The following is a 12,297-nucleotide window of genomic DNA, read 5'->3' as shown; positions in this document are numbered from 1 at the left end:
TGCCACCTCTTGGGACCATGCATTCAATGCGATGTCTTTGTTGAACTTCAGCCGTGTACCAGTGAGGGATTTGGGAGGGGGTAGTGGAGACACAAGAGGGTTAGTAGGAGTGTTCCATGCTCTGGAGAGGGCTGGTGGCTTTGTGTTTAACTGTGTATTAGAGAGCGCATTTGTATGCATCTGTCACACCAGATACCCACCTGGTCTGCTCCTCTCCAAAACTGCCCTCTGTCTCATGGCTTAACCTCCATGCCTTTGACCCCCTGCCCGTCTCCCTCACCCTCCGGGGTCCAGCCGCAGCGGGAACTCTGCATGGTCCTTGGCCCGCTGTCCTCTTGAGTCGGCCTGCCCTGGCGACACCCGTACAACCCATCACCACCACGCAGGCACTCCTTCCTGCAGACAGCAGAGGGCGTTGTTTAGACATAGGGCAGCCGCTTTTTTTTTTTTTTTTTTTTTAAAGACTTTATTTCTATTTATCTGACACAGAGAAAGAGAGAGAGAGAGAGCGAGCGAGCTCAGGCACAAACAGGAGAAGGGGAGGAGGGAGAAGCAGGCTCTCCACCGAGCAAGGAGCCCGATAGGGGCTCAATAGCGCGGCTTCCTAACAAGACTCTAGGAAAGGGATACTGGGGAAGGAAGGGCTTATAGAAATGTGTTCTGTAGAACCTGATCCAGTCATTTCTTAAGGCCGGTCTGAAGTCTACACCAACACATGACTCTCTAGCTCGGGGCTGGGAGGGACGCCTGGGGCTGCATGAGCCATTCACTCGGCACCTGCTTCCTCACTGCTCGGAGCCCCCGTCGGGCTCTGCAGGGGAAGCCGCATTGCTCCCCTGAACCCAGACCTCAGACCTCCCGGAATAGAAGGGACAGGGCTAAGGCACTCACAAAACAGAACGTCATGTGGCTGCGGTTTTTCTTTCTAGCCAGCAAATACAACAGTCAGCAGGTCCTGGATATTGTCTTGATTCTGAGGATCCTCCGGCTCCTACGGGTCATTGTTAGCATTCAGAGGTAAAGACGGGGTGACGTGCCCTCACGGGGTTCCCACCCTGCAGCCTGCCAGAAACCACTCCTGCCTCCGATCCATCAACACACCCCGTGAGAAGCCCCGAGTGCTCCTTGTGTGCAGGACCCGGCACTCTTGGGGTGGTGGTGGGGCGGGGCGGGGGAAGCCTGCGAAGATGGCAAGGAGCACTCAGAGGGCAGCTCCCCGAGGGCAGGGGTTCCATCCATTGCTTTTGTCCCCCTGACCCTTTCCGTCACCGTGCCTGCTGTGCGTGGCTGCAGAGTGGTGGTTCTGGTGGCCGCCGAGGCTCCCCCAAGTGTGCCCACCATTGTCTTGTGCAATTCCTCCCACCGCGCTTGATATAGATAAGGGCCTTTATGACCCTGTGTTCAGTGGCGATGACAATGAAGCTCAGAGAGGTTGAGTAACTTCCCAGTGGTGCACAGCTCAAAGGGCACATTCCTGACAGTGTCTAAAGAACAGATCCAGGACCGGGGGGAGGGGATTTTAAGCCAAACCTGCTGGTAGGGTGTCGGTTTTCCCTGATGGCTACCCTTCTGCCTTCTTGTGGTACAAACTTTGTTTCATCCTAGGTTCCGGCTTATTGTGACCACCTTAATTAACATTGGTCCCACGATACTGACGTTTGGTGGACTCATCTTGGTAAGTTGCTCGCGCTTGTGGCCGTTCTGCGTGAACAAGTGGTGAGATGTTCATTTTCGGCAGCTCTCAGGAAGCCTTCTTTGAAGTGAGGAAAAGAAAGGGAGATGAAGTAAATGAGACTCCCTGGTGTCTTGTGGGCCTGTTTAGAAATATCCAGTGTCTGGAAACACCGGGTGTATGCCAGCTAAGGTTCACGGCTACAGCAATAGACACCATGACTTCAGTGGGCTCACTCAGTCGTGGTCTCTTTGTCACCCACGGTCCAGGTGGGTCTGCCTGGCCAGCAGGTGCTTCTCAGGGGCGTAGGCCCCTTCTGGCTCATGGCTGTCCGTCCCCTACCCCGGCCTCAGATCCTCCTTTGTTCGGCTTGTGGCTGAAGCCTGCCTGCCCCTCAGATCCCCAGCAGTGAGAACACGGCCACCCAGGGCTGCGAGGGGCCTGGGGGCTCCCACTCCAGAGGGGTCCCATGCCGTGAATGAGGGGGCTCAGATACCCCTGGTCACACCGCCACAGGGTCCTCGCTTTGCTTTTCTGTTATCACGGTAAGAAATGCTATTCTACCAAACAATGGAAGGCTGACTTCAGGTGTCCCATTTCCATTCCCCACATGAATCTTTCCCAGAGACAACTATTATTAAAAGATTCTTGTTACTCTTTCTGAATATCTCTCTGTGTACGACAAGTACATCCCAGATGTGTCTGTATGTGTCTGGTTTATTCTTTAGTCAGATGGAAGAATCCACACAAAATGTTGCCTGACTTTCCTCCACCTGATATCTTTGTCATATGTCCTGGAGGACACACGCATCATGTCAGCTCTGCTGTGATTAAAGGTGTCCCACGGGGACACCTGGCTGGCTCAGTCGGTTAAGGGTCTGCCTTCGGCTCAGGTCCTGCGGCGGGCTTCTTGCTCAGGCGGGGAGCCTGCTTCCCCCTCTCCTTCTGCCTGCCGCTCCCCCTGCTTGTGCTCGCTCTCTCTCTCTGACAAATAAAATCTTAAAAAAAAAAAAGTGTTCCAAGGAGGGAAGATTCCAGGACACATCCGACCAGCCCCTCGATGGACAGACCACCGGGTGCTCCCACCTTTTCGCCATCACAAGGGACATGGGCAGGGCCGTTCTTGGACCTGTATCTTAGTGCTTCTGTTCCCACTGGGTGTATCCCCGGGCACAGCACTGCTAGGTTGAAGCGGAAATGTGTTCAGACCTTGGGTGGATGGTGGCACGTGGCCTTCCGAAGGCGTGCTCCCTGTGTTTCCCCAACGACAGTGTGTCCCAGCCTGTTCCTCTGCCCTCCTCGCAGCTGGGGTTTGCGAATCACTGTCCCGTCCTCCAGTCTGACAGGGGACAGAATGGCACTGTGCTGCTCTGACGTGTGCTTCTGTCATGTTTCACGAGGCGGAGTGCCTTCTCCATGCTCTTTTGGGCACTTTCCCTTATTTTTCGGTAAACTGCGTATTCGTATCCTTGGTCCATTCTTCTGTTCATTTTTAAATACAATTTGCAAAAGTGTTTTGCCAATTAAGGAAATAGGCTGTTGGTAAGTAGTTTATAGTGGAATTACTTTTCCTTCTCTGTCCCTTGTTTTTTGTTTGTTTGTTTTTGTTTTTTGAAGGTTTTTTTTCCCCCTATGTAGAGGATTTTTGTTGTATATTTTGGGGGCTTTATAAAAATTTAAATAAATTCTATAGTCCTATTTATAATCTTTTATTTTATAGATTATCTTATAATCTTTTATTTTTTTATAATCATGCTTAGTGGGGCCTTTTCCTACTCAAAAAAAATTTTTTTCCAGTTCCTTCATTTTTTGTTTTTTTTTACATTTGACCCTATGGTTCTTTTGGAATTTATTTTCCTTTAAAAAAACAGGGTAAAGACACAACTTTATTATTGTTTTCCTAGAGGACCAACCATTAGGTTTATTGAGTATTTAAGCCACTAACATGCCCAGCAGCTTCGTTTTTGACTCTGTAAGCCCATGGGAGGGGTCGCGGTGTGGTCCTGCTGGCCCTGTCCTACATTCCTTGGCGTCCACCCTGCCCCACCCTGACACCGCTCGGGCCTGGGTTGGGGAGAGCAGTCACCCCGGAATCAGAGTAGCCCCCCTTTCTGCAGGGGGGACCCATGTCTGTCCGCAGTCCTCCGGTCTCTCCTGCAGCCTCCTGGCCCCGTGCTGAGACGCTGCAGCTCCGTGCGCCCCCTGCTGACCAGGGCTGCCCATTGCAGGTGGTCTACTATGTGTTCGCTATCATCGGGATGGAAGCATTCCATGGCAAAGTCCGGTTCTTTGACCCGAATTTCACCACCCCCGATGCTCTGGTATGTGGGAATCCAGCCTTGAAAGACTCAGCGTTTGCCCGAGACAGGTACTGCAAGAATAACTTCAATGACCTGGCCTCCTCGTTCATCGTGCTCATGGAGCTCACGGTGGTTAACCAGTGGCACAATATCCTTTCCACGAAGGCATGGGACCCCCCCCCAAGACTGCCTGCTCGCTGGGCTGGGGTGGGAGGGAGAGGTGCCGGGAGGGACTTCCAGGAGCACCCAGGGAACCCTGCTGAGCTCCCCGAAAGCTTGTCTCCTTAGCTGCGTACTCCTCGCAGGTGGCTTTGCCCTCGTGACTCACCAGGCGGCCAAGCTGTACTTCATCAGCTTCCACGTTGTGGTCGTCATTCTCATCGTTAAGTGAGTTGATTCTGGCCGGGTTGGCAAGTCCAGGTCTCCTCCCCTCTCCCTTGTTCCAGCCACCTGATGTGCGCTGTGGGCGGGCCTGCAAGGGAGGAGTCTGACTTTCCTTCACACTTGTGTTTATCACTGTCTGCTAGTGCACATCTGTACCAGAATACACGTCTCCCAGTCTCCTAAGTTGTTTGGGTCAGAAGGACCCTGGCGCCCCGGCCAGTGTCCCTCCCCTTCCCCACCCAGACCGCATCCCTCGAGCATACCGTTCCTCCTCTGCAGAAATCCAGCCATCTGCTGGCTTCTCAGAGCCTCCCAGTCGGTTCCCCAGTTGTCCCACTCTGGTCCCTCCCTGTCCTTGCAGGTAGGATGGAACTGCTCTGGCCTGGCCCCTCTTCCAGGAGAGGCCTCAGTTGCTGTTTGAGAGCCACCGTGACATCCCACCACTGGAAAGGGCATAAAAGGGCGTAAAAGATTATAAGATAATCTATAAAATAAAAGATTATAAATAGGACTATAGAATAGTCCTATATCTCTGATTCTAGCTCCTTCGTGCCTCGTGGGACCTGAGCCTGGGTCCCCTCGAAGGCTGGACTGCTCTCCAGAGAGGTTTTCTGGTTGTCATACCCCTCTCACAGCTTTGGGCCTGCCATTTTGGGGGGGGAGTGGCAGCCCAGCACCCGTGCCTTTCTTGTCACACCAGGTCCGCGGTGGCCAGCCACCACCGTACTGACTTTGGTTCCAGAAGGACTCAAGAATCCTGGCTGAGGGAGGGGAAAGGAAGAAAGCCCATGGGTAGCTCCGACAGGCCTGCTTGTCCTTACACAACCTCAACGGGAGACGTAGAAGGAGCAAGAGAGAAGCGCCTCTCTAGGTGGCACCTACAGAGGTTGCCGGAGCCCTGGGACCAGCAGGGACAGGGATATTTCTGCCCCTCTCCTGTCAGTTTCCTGAACCTTCGAACCTTGATCCCCACTGAGCAGTGTGGCGTGTACCAGCTGGAGGGGGAGTGCAGGAGGGAACCCCAAGAGAAGGAAACTGATCTTAGAGAGAGCTGCTGGGCCTGTCCGTCCTCCCCTGTGTGTGTGTGGGGGGGGAGAGACCTTAGTTTCACCTGGAATGTAAGCAGATCCCCAGGGAGGGCAAGGTGAGCTTTTTATCTTTGTTATCCTGGCCTGAGTCGGGGGCAGGGGAAGCATCGCTGAGCTGTACATCTTGGGATGTCTCCGTAGACAGACATCCCTAAGTTGTCCCTCTCTGCCTTTGCTCAGCCCACCAGGCTGTGCAGAAACTTGAGATATTCACAGAGAAATAATTCAACAATTATTTGGCTTAAGCTTCCCCTAGAAAGAAACTATAGTTTCTTTTTAATATTCACTGTTTAAATAGGTTATAAAAGAAGAATGATTTTTCCAAATGAATGAAAATTGGGTCCAGTCCTTGACAAGTGTTGTGTCTGTCATTTCTCCCTTCCACGTTGTATTGTCTTGACAGCAATGGGCTGCCGTTTTATTTAGGCTCAGACACTCTTTGGAACCAGGATTTCATGTCACCTGGACCACGGCCCACACCCTCTACCTCTCACTCTTTCTCAGTATTTTCATAGCGTTCATCCTGGAGGCGTTTTTTGTGGCATACTCCTTAGAAAAAAGTGAAGTCGAAACTGCCATCGAGAGGAAGATTCAAGAGCTCGGAGTGGGAATCCAAGAGTAAGTAGTGTGTTCCCCTTGGTGTCGCTCACAGACTTTTGGAAGAGGACCGGCCATGTTCACTCCCTCAGTGCCCCGTGGCGTCCAGCGTGGGCCTGTGCGCCGGTTCTCAGGGACCCTCCCTGACCAGAGGAGAGCCCTGGATGTGACTGGATGGGGACACGGGGCCATGGCTGGTAGGACGCATAAGGGACTCAGCTGAGGGACCTGACCCTGTTTCATGTCTGTTCTTCCTTGAAGAGAAGAAATGCACGATGGGAAGCTTGTTGATAACATGGACGCCAAGGACGGTGGCTTTAGTGGGGATGATGGAGACAACAAAAGGAAGGCCTTAAAAGGATTGTACTTCAGAATTGCATCAAAAAGTAAGTTTTAACCCAGTGCAAAACTTCTTCCAATCCATGCTCCTCACTGCAGCCGGTGAGGTATTTCCAGAATGCAAATCTGACCTGCCGTGCCAGCTGCATGCCATTTGTCATTGAGCGACAGTTTGGTCGCCGTCGGTCTTCCTTGTAGACTTGCAGCTCCATGTGTGCTGGGCCCTGTCTTTTTGCCTCCCATGGTATCCCCAGGGCCTCACTACGTGTTCAGGGCATGGGAGCCCTTCCCAACTTTAATTACTTTATTTACCATATTGGCTGAGTAACCCAGAGCAACCGACTGTCACTTTGGGCTTTGGCCGGGGCACCTGCACTAAACCCAGAAGGAGGAGCACAGCATAGATTGCAGGAACAGTGGCAGGAGCAGGACACCCCTGCCAGGTGTCACCCCCCCCTCCGTCCTTCAGGGAAGACCTGCTCTTTGGTCTTTAGAACCTTCCATGGCTGCAGATCTCCATGGAGTCTGGGCCAGCAGAGATGAGCGATTCTTTTCTGACTTCCTCATCCTTTCTTTCGAAGACTGTTTGGCTAGCCATGCTTAGAGCATTGTCTTTGGCTCAGGGGCCATCCTTCCAGAAAGCCTAGCTCTGCTCGGGCTGGGCTCTGCTCCCTCCGACCCCAGCATGTGCAAGCCCACGTGCCCGCCTTTCTCCTTTGTCCTAGAGTACAGGACCGTGGACGCCCTGCTACAGCAGATGTTCGAGTCCGAAATTGCTCCGGAGGATGAAGGCCCACCCTTGGATGAGATTCTGAACTTCTCGCCCAGTGACATATACCCCAAGGTTCCCAATTTTGAAAACAGTGCGTGATTCTGGGCTGGAAGAGTCCACACCCGGAAGCCAAGCTCAGCGGCCATCATGTCCGGTCTGGAGATGGTTTTCCCAGCCCAAGTTGTCTCTGTGCCGTGACCCGCCTGCGCTTCGGCGGCGCCTGCCTGAGCGGTCAGCGGAAAGTGCTGGAGAGGCTGCCCCTGAGTGTCCCGCCTGGGGTGGCTCTGGGGTCTGGTCAGAGCAGTAAGGAGGGGAAGACCTATGAAGAGATTATGAGGAGCACTTATCATACACATGCACACACGTGTGTGAAGTCCTTTCGGTGGGGATATGGAAGCTTTTCATTTATTTTTATATGATATTTTGCTATCCTATTAAATCCTATGCTACAGTGTTATGTGAATGACTTCTGAATATTTAAATATGGTAAAAGACTATATCTAGTATAGCAGCTCTTAAATGCAGTGTTTATTCAAAATGAAGAAAAACACGAATGTGAAAATAAAATTCTGTCACAATTGCCTCCCTTTCTGGGAAAGGCTCTCAAAGCTTTCGTTAAATTACAATGATAGCAAGATTTTGAGTAAATTGCTCTTTGAGGTCACTTTCCCCAGCTGGAGATCTCCCAATGCAGTGACACACTTCTTTTGGGAAATTAAACTCATTTTATTAACAAAATTTTTAATTGTGGAAAATACTCGTAACAAAGAAGTCACCATCGTAACCAATTCTAAGCGTATAGTTCCATCGTTTTAAGTATATTCATGTTGTTGCGCGACAGATCTCCAGAACTTTTTGTCATCCCCGATGGAACTGTAACCCGTCAACCATCGCTGCCTGTTCCCTCCTCCCCCAGGCCCCGGCAGGCACTGTTCTACTTTCCTTCCGACTCTACGAATCTGGCTACTGTACCTCGCAATTGCATTTTGAGCGAGTTGTCAGGGTGTAACTCCTTATTCCTCATTCCTCTGTACCCCCCCAATGGGACCCACTGTAAGGCAGGGGTCCATGACCTGAGGTCTCCGAGTGCAGGGAGGCCTGAGTCATGTGTCCCATCAGGGTGACAGCGGAAGCTAGCTTGGGAGGGCCACCTTTTCCTCGGTTCTGAAGGTGACCTCTGGTGTAGGAGCAAAGTCAAAGTTTTGGGCACGGCCTCTGGGGCCAGATCATCTGGCATCATACCCCGGCTCCCCACGGACCATGCCCCGTCATGCCTGTGTGCCCCTTTTGCCCCGCGGCAATTGGGATGGATGGTACCTCCCCCCAAGCCTGGGGGGCTGAAGGAGGAGCTTGGGCAGAAGGATGCCAACCCTGGCCCTTTGGTGCTTGCTCTCACAGACTGCTGTTCCGGGTTCAAAGCCACACCTGGTATCCAGCATTGCTGCTTTAGAATTCTGTTACCATGATGATCCTCGGAAGGTGGGATGTGGATGACCCCCCATCTTATGGGGTTTATGGAGTCCTGCTGCCCTCTGGACTGCTCTTATTTCTTCGTATACCTAACATGTATTGTTATACTAAATATTATACGCTCAGTGTACCCAGTGGCAACTTAATTTTTTTAACTTGAACACGTGCTGGGCATTTTTAAGTGAGAAACTATGCAGTCATTGTAAAAAAAAAAATAAACAAAAAACTCAACACAGAAATATAGTAAAAAGTCAGAAGTTGCTCTGTATTCTTCCTTCTCCTGACGCCCACCTCCCCTTTATTCTTCCACGCACGATGTGAAGCCCCCTTCCCAGTGGTGATGCTGAGTTTCTTGTTTGTCCTTCTGGAAACACACCTACCCATTTATAGTCATGTCTGTCATGAATGTGCAGCGGACCCTTGCACAACACGGGGTGGGGGGATAGGGGCGCTGATCCCAGCACAGTCAGAAATCTGCATATCACTTTTGACTCCCCCCAAAACTTTGCTAACAGACTACTGTTGACCAGAAAAGCCTTACCAGTAACAGAACATCTGATTAACATGTAATTTACATGTAATGTATATTATATACTATATTCTTATGATAAAGCTAGAGAAAATAAAATGTTAATTAAGTCATAAGGAAGAGAAAATCCATTTACAGTTCTGTAATTTTAAAAAAATCCATATATAAGTGGACCTGCTTATGAGTTCAAGCTCATGTTCAAGGGTCAACTATAATTGCATTTTTTATCCTAAGTGGGATGTCATGACATTTTTGTATATATAGTTCAAGAGCCTTTTTTCACTTAGTATTTTTCATCTTGATATACATGTGTTTGTATATATACACACACACAAAATGCTGCCAAGTGTTGCATACCATCAGTATGTTTCGTGATTGATTGAAAACTTGTATTGGTGGACCTATATATTGTTCCACCTGTTCAACATTAAACGGTAACAGAGTGAACCCTGTCTTGTAATTTTCTTTTATAAAGATTTTTTAATTAATTTTTTATTTGAGAAAGAAAGAGAGAAGGCATGAGAAGGGAGAAGGTCAGAGGGCGAAGCAAACTCCCTGCAGAGCTGGGAGCCCAATGTGGGACTCAGTCCTGGGACGCCAGGATCATGACCTGAGCTGAAGGCAGTGGCTTAACCAACTGAGCCATCCAGGCGCCCTCTTGTAATTTTCTTAACGGATCAGCCTTTGGGTGGGAGAGACTGGAGCCAATTACTACTGACGTGCAGCAGCCCCCATGGCCACCAGGGGGCTCCCCTAACCCCTTCAAGGAAACAATCTCAGAGGAAGCACTAACAAGAGTTCGTGCCATTGGCACCTTTCTCTGGGTCTTTCTTCCACCTTTCAGTGAACGTGTCACCCTCACGTTTTGGCACATGGTCCCCCAGCCGGCCACTTTATTCCTGTCTCCCCGGCAGGAGGAAGGGCAACATGATTGTGTCAGCCCCTTGGACTGTGAGCCCAACCCAGGTCTGCACTTTACAGGCCCTGCCCTCAGGAGCAGTCTCTCCATCTTCTCCACTTCTTGACTGAGAATGGCAACAATCAGAACGTCCTGGAAGCCTTCTGTGGAGGGTGGCAGAGTCAGTGCCAGCACAGTGTCACTTACCCCCAGACCGTAACAGGAGACTTTAATCACTTGTCTTCTCTAAGCTACTGTGTGTGTGTTGGGGCGGGGTGGGGGGGTGGTCCTCTCTTACAGCACCTTAGCCTGCTTACAGCCAGGCCAGTCCAGAAATGGGTTCGTCTGAAACATTCCAGAATGGAACCGATGGACAGATGGATTGACTCCAGGAATGAGGAAAATGGAAGACCAAGAATGAGGAGTCCTAGGATTAGTGGCAGAGGAAGGTGTGGGGTAGTAATAGCTTGTGGGTGTCCTTAGAGACTGTGCCAAATGCCCAGCTATTTAAGAGCTCTTACTTCTGAGAAGCAGGAGTTACACTTGCAGGTCCTTAGTCTTTAGAAAAGTCAGTTTTAGAATCATTGCCTTAGACCACACATGTGATCCACAGGGAAAAGGTACTGATAGGAGTCGGGACCGGACTGATTCTTAGCTAGAACTTAGAACGTGGAGTCTGGGACCAAGAATGAATAGGAGATGCCTTGACCCGAGGTAGATATTAAATCTGAACCCACGCTGAGTCTAGCCAATGTCGGAGCACTTAGCATGACCTGTACCCCTGCTCAGCTTTTCAGGGGACACGGATGGATAAGACCCAGCTCTGTCCTTGGGGAAGCTTCAGGGTCGTTACTGGCGTGAGCTGCGTTTCCTCCCTCCCAATGCTGACTTCTCATGCATACATTTCAGCTGTCCTTTGGTTAGAGCTTTTTTCCTTGTGCAGATAAACATTGGGTGGGTGGGTGTGCAATGCAGACAACTAGTTTGTAATTAAAGATGATTGCTATAATTTGTACCAGGTAATGGATCAAAAAAAAAAAAAGACTATTTGGCTGAAATGCTTATAGTAACTTACTTTGTTCAGATGGAGCCTTTCTCCCTGGAGAAAAGGCTGTTGCTAGGAAATGAGACTGTGAAGTTTATTTAAGTAAAGCCCTTGGCATAGATCAGACACCAGATGGGCAACAGCAGTGCTGGGACGACACCGTGGTCAGGCTGAGTTTGTTGGTGTGAATAACACGGAGGGTATCGGGAGTGTGATCGAAGCTGGAGATCCAGTAATAGTGAATGGGTTGGTGGGAACAAAGGGCATGTCAACAGGGGCCAGACCACCAAGTGTCCTCCCTGCCCAAGACTGAAGGCACCCCCAGCTGCCTTTCAGGGGTGGACACACTTTGCTCTTAGGTTAGCAAACAGCAGCCTTATCTTCTTTTGTCTTGCTTTCCCCTGAAAACAGTCATTTTCTTTCTTTCTTTTTTTTTTTTTAAAGGATTTTATTTATTTATTTGACAGACAGAGATCACAAGTAGGCAGAGAGGCAGGCAGAGAGAGAGGGGGAAGCAGGCTCCTCGCTGAGTAGAGAGCCTGATGCGGGTTTTGATCCCAGGACCCTGGGATCATGACCTGAGCCGAAGGCAGAGGCTTAAACCACTGAGCCACCCAGGTGCCCCAAAACAGTCATTTTCAAAAGAAAAAAAAAAAAAAAAACCCCACAAACTTGGCTTTATCAGTACTTGGTTATTTTGACACTTTGGGTAAATATGGGAAGATGGGCAAGAAAACTAGAAACGTGTCATAATTCACGTTTATAAGAAGCAATGGACGGGTGCTTCTCCAACATGATGAAACATGTCTCCCTCAGGCCAGTTGTGAGCTTACTGGGTCAATGGGAGAAGAGCTCCCTCTAAAGCAGGAGGTGGGCGGTAGGGGAAGGCCCGCTGCCACCGGAGCTCAGCCCTCTTCTCAATAGCCAGCAAGAGGAAAATCAGCAGTGAAAAACTGTCAAAGACATACACAGGGTTTTCATACTGAAGACTATTACTGGGGAACTTCAAAAGAATTGTCTGAAAAACGTTTTGTTTGTTTGTTTGTTTTTTGTTTTTTTTTTTACAGAAACCAACAGCCTTCATATATTCAAACTACCAGCTAGGAAAAATAGGAAAAAATTAGATCTAATTTGATTTAAGCAACCAAAAGCTTAGTCCTAAGTATTTAAATCAGTACTAGTATCAAAAAATTAGAGGACCTT

General features: G+C 49.9%; 1 protein-coding gene across 1 annotated transcript in view; it reads left to right on the top strand.

Annotated features, from left to right (window-relative positions):
- LOC308349135 (two pore channel protein 2-like) overlaps positions 1 to 8,826 on the top strand; it is a gene marked incomplete at its 5' end in the record, with an annotated part of 33,724 nt that extends 24,898 nt beyond the window's left edge. The window contains 7 exons of the mRNA XM_080813660.1: positions 930 to 1,017; positions 1,606 to 1,675; positions 3,901 to 4,112; positions 4,261 to 4,359; positions 5,949 to 6,062; positions 6,303 to 6,427; positions 7,106 to 8,826. Coding sequence (XP_080669786.1) covers positions 930 to 1,017; positions 1,606 to 1,675; positions 3,901 to 4,112; positions 4,261 to 4,359; positions 5,949 to 6,062; positions 6,303 to 6,427; positions 7,106 to 7,251 — 854 coding nt within the window. The 3' untranslated portion in view covers positions 7,252 to 8,826. The remainder of the gene's footprint in view (positions 1 to 929; positions 1,018 to 1,605; positions 1,676 to 3,900; positions 4,113 to 4,260; positions 4,360 to 5,948; positions 6,063 to 6,302; positions 6,428 to 7,105) is intronic.
- Between the last annotated feature and the right edge of the window lie 3,471 nt (positions 8,827 to 12,297).

The sequence above is a fragment of the Martes martes genome, assembly GCF_963455335.1.
Source record: "Martes martes genome assembly, chromosome: 9".
NCBI classification, from domain to species: Eukaryota; Metazoa; Chordata; class Mammalia; order Carnivora; family Mustelidae; genus Martes; species Martes martes.
The sequence above is the reverse complement of the archived record's forward strand: the minus strand, read 5'-3'. Positions and strand labels throughout refer to the sequence as shown.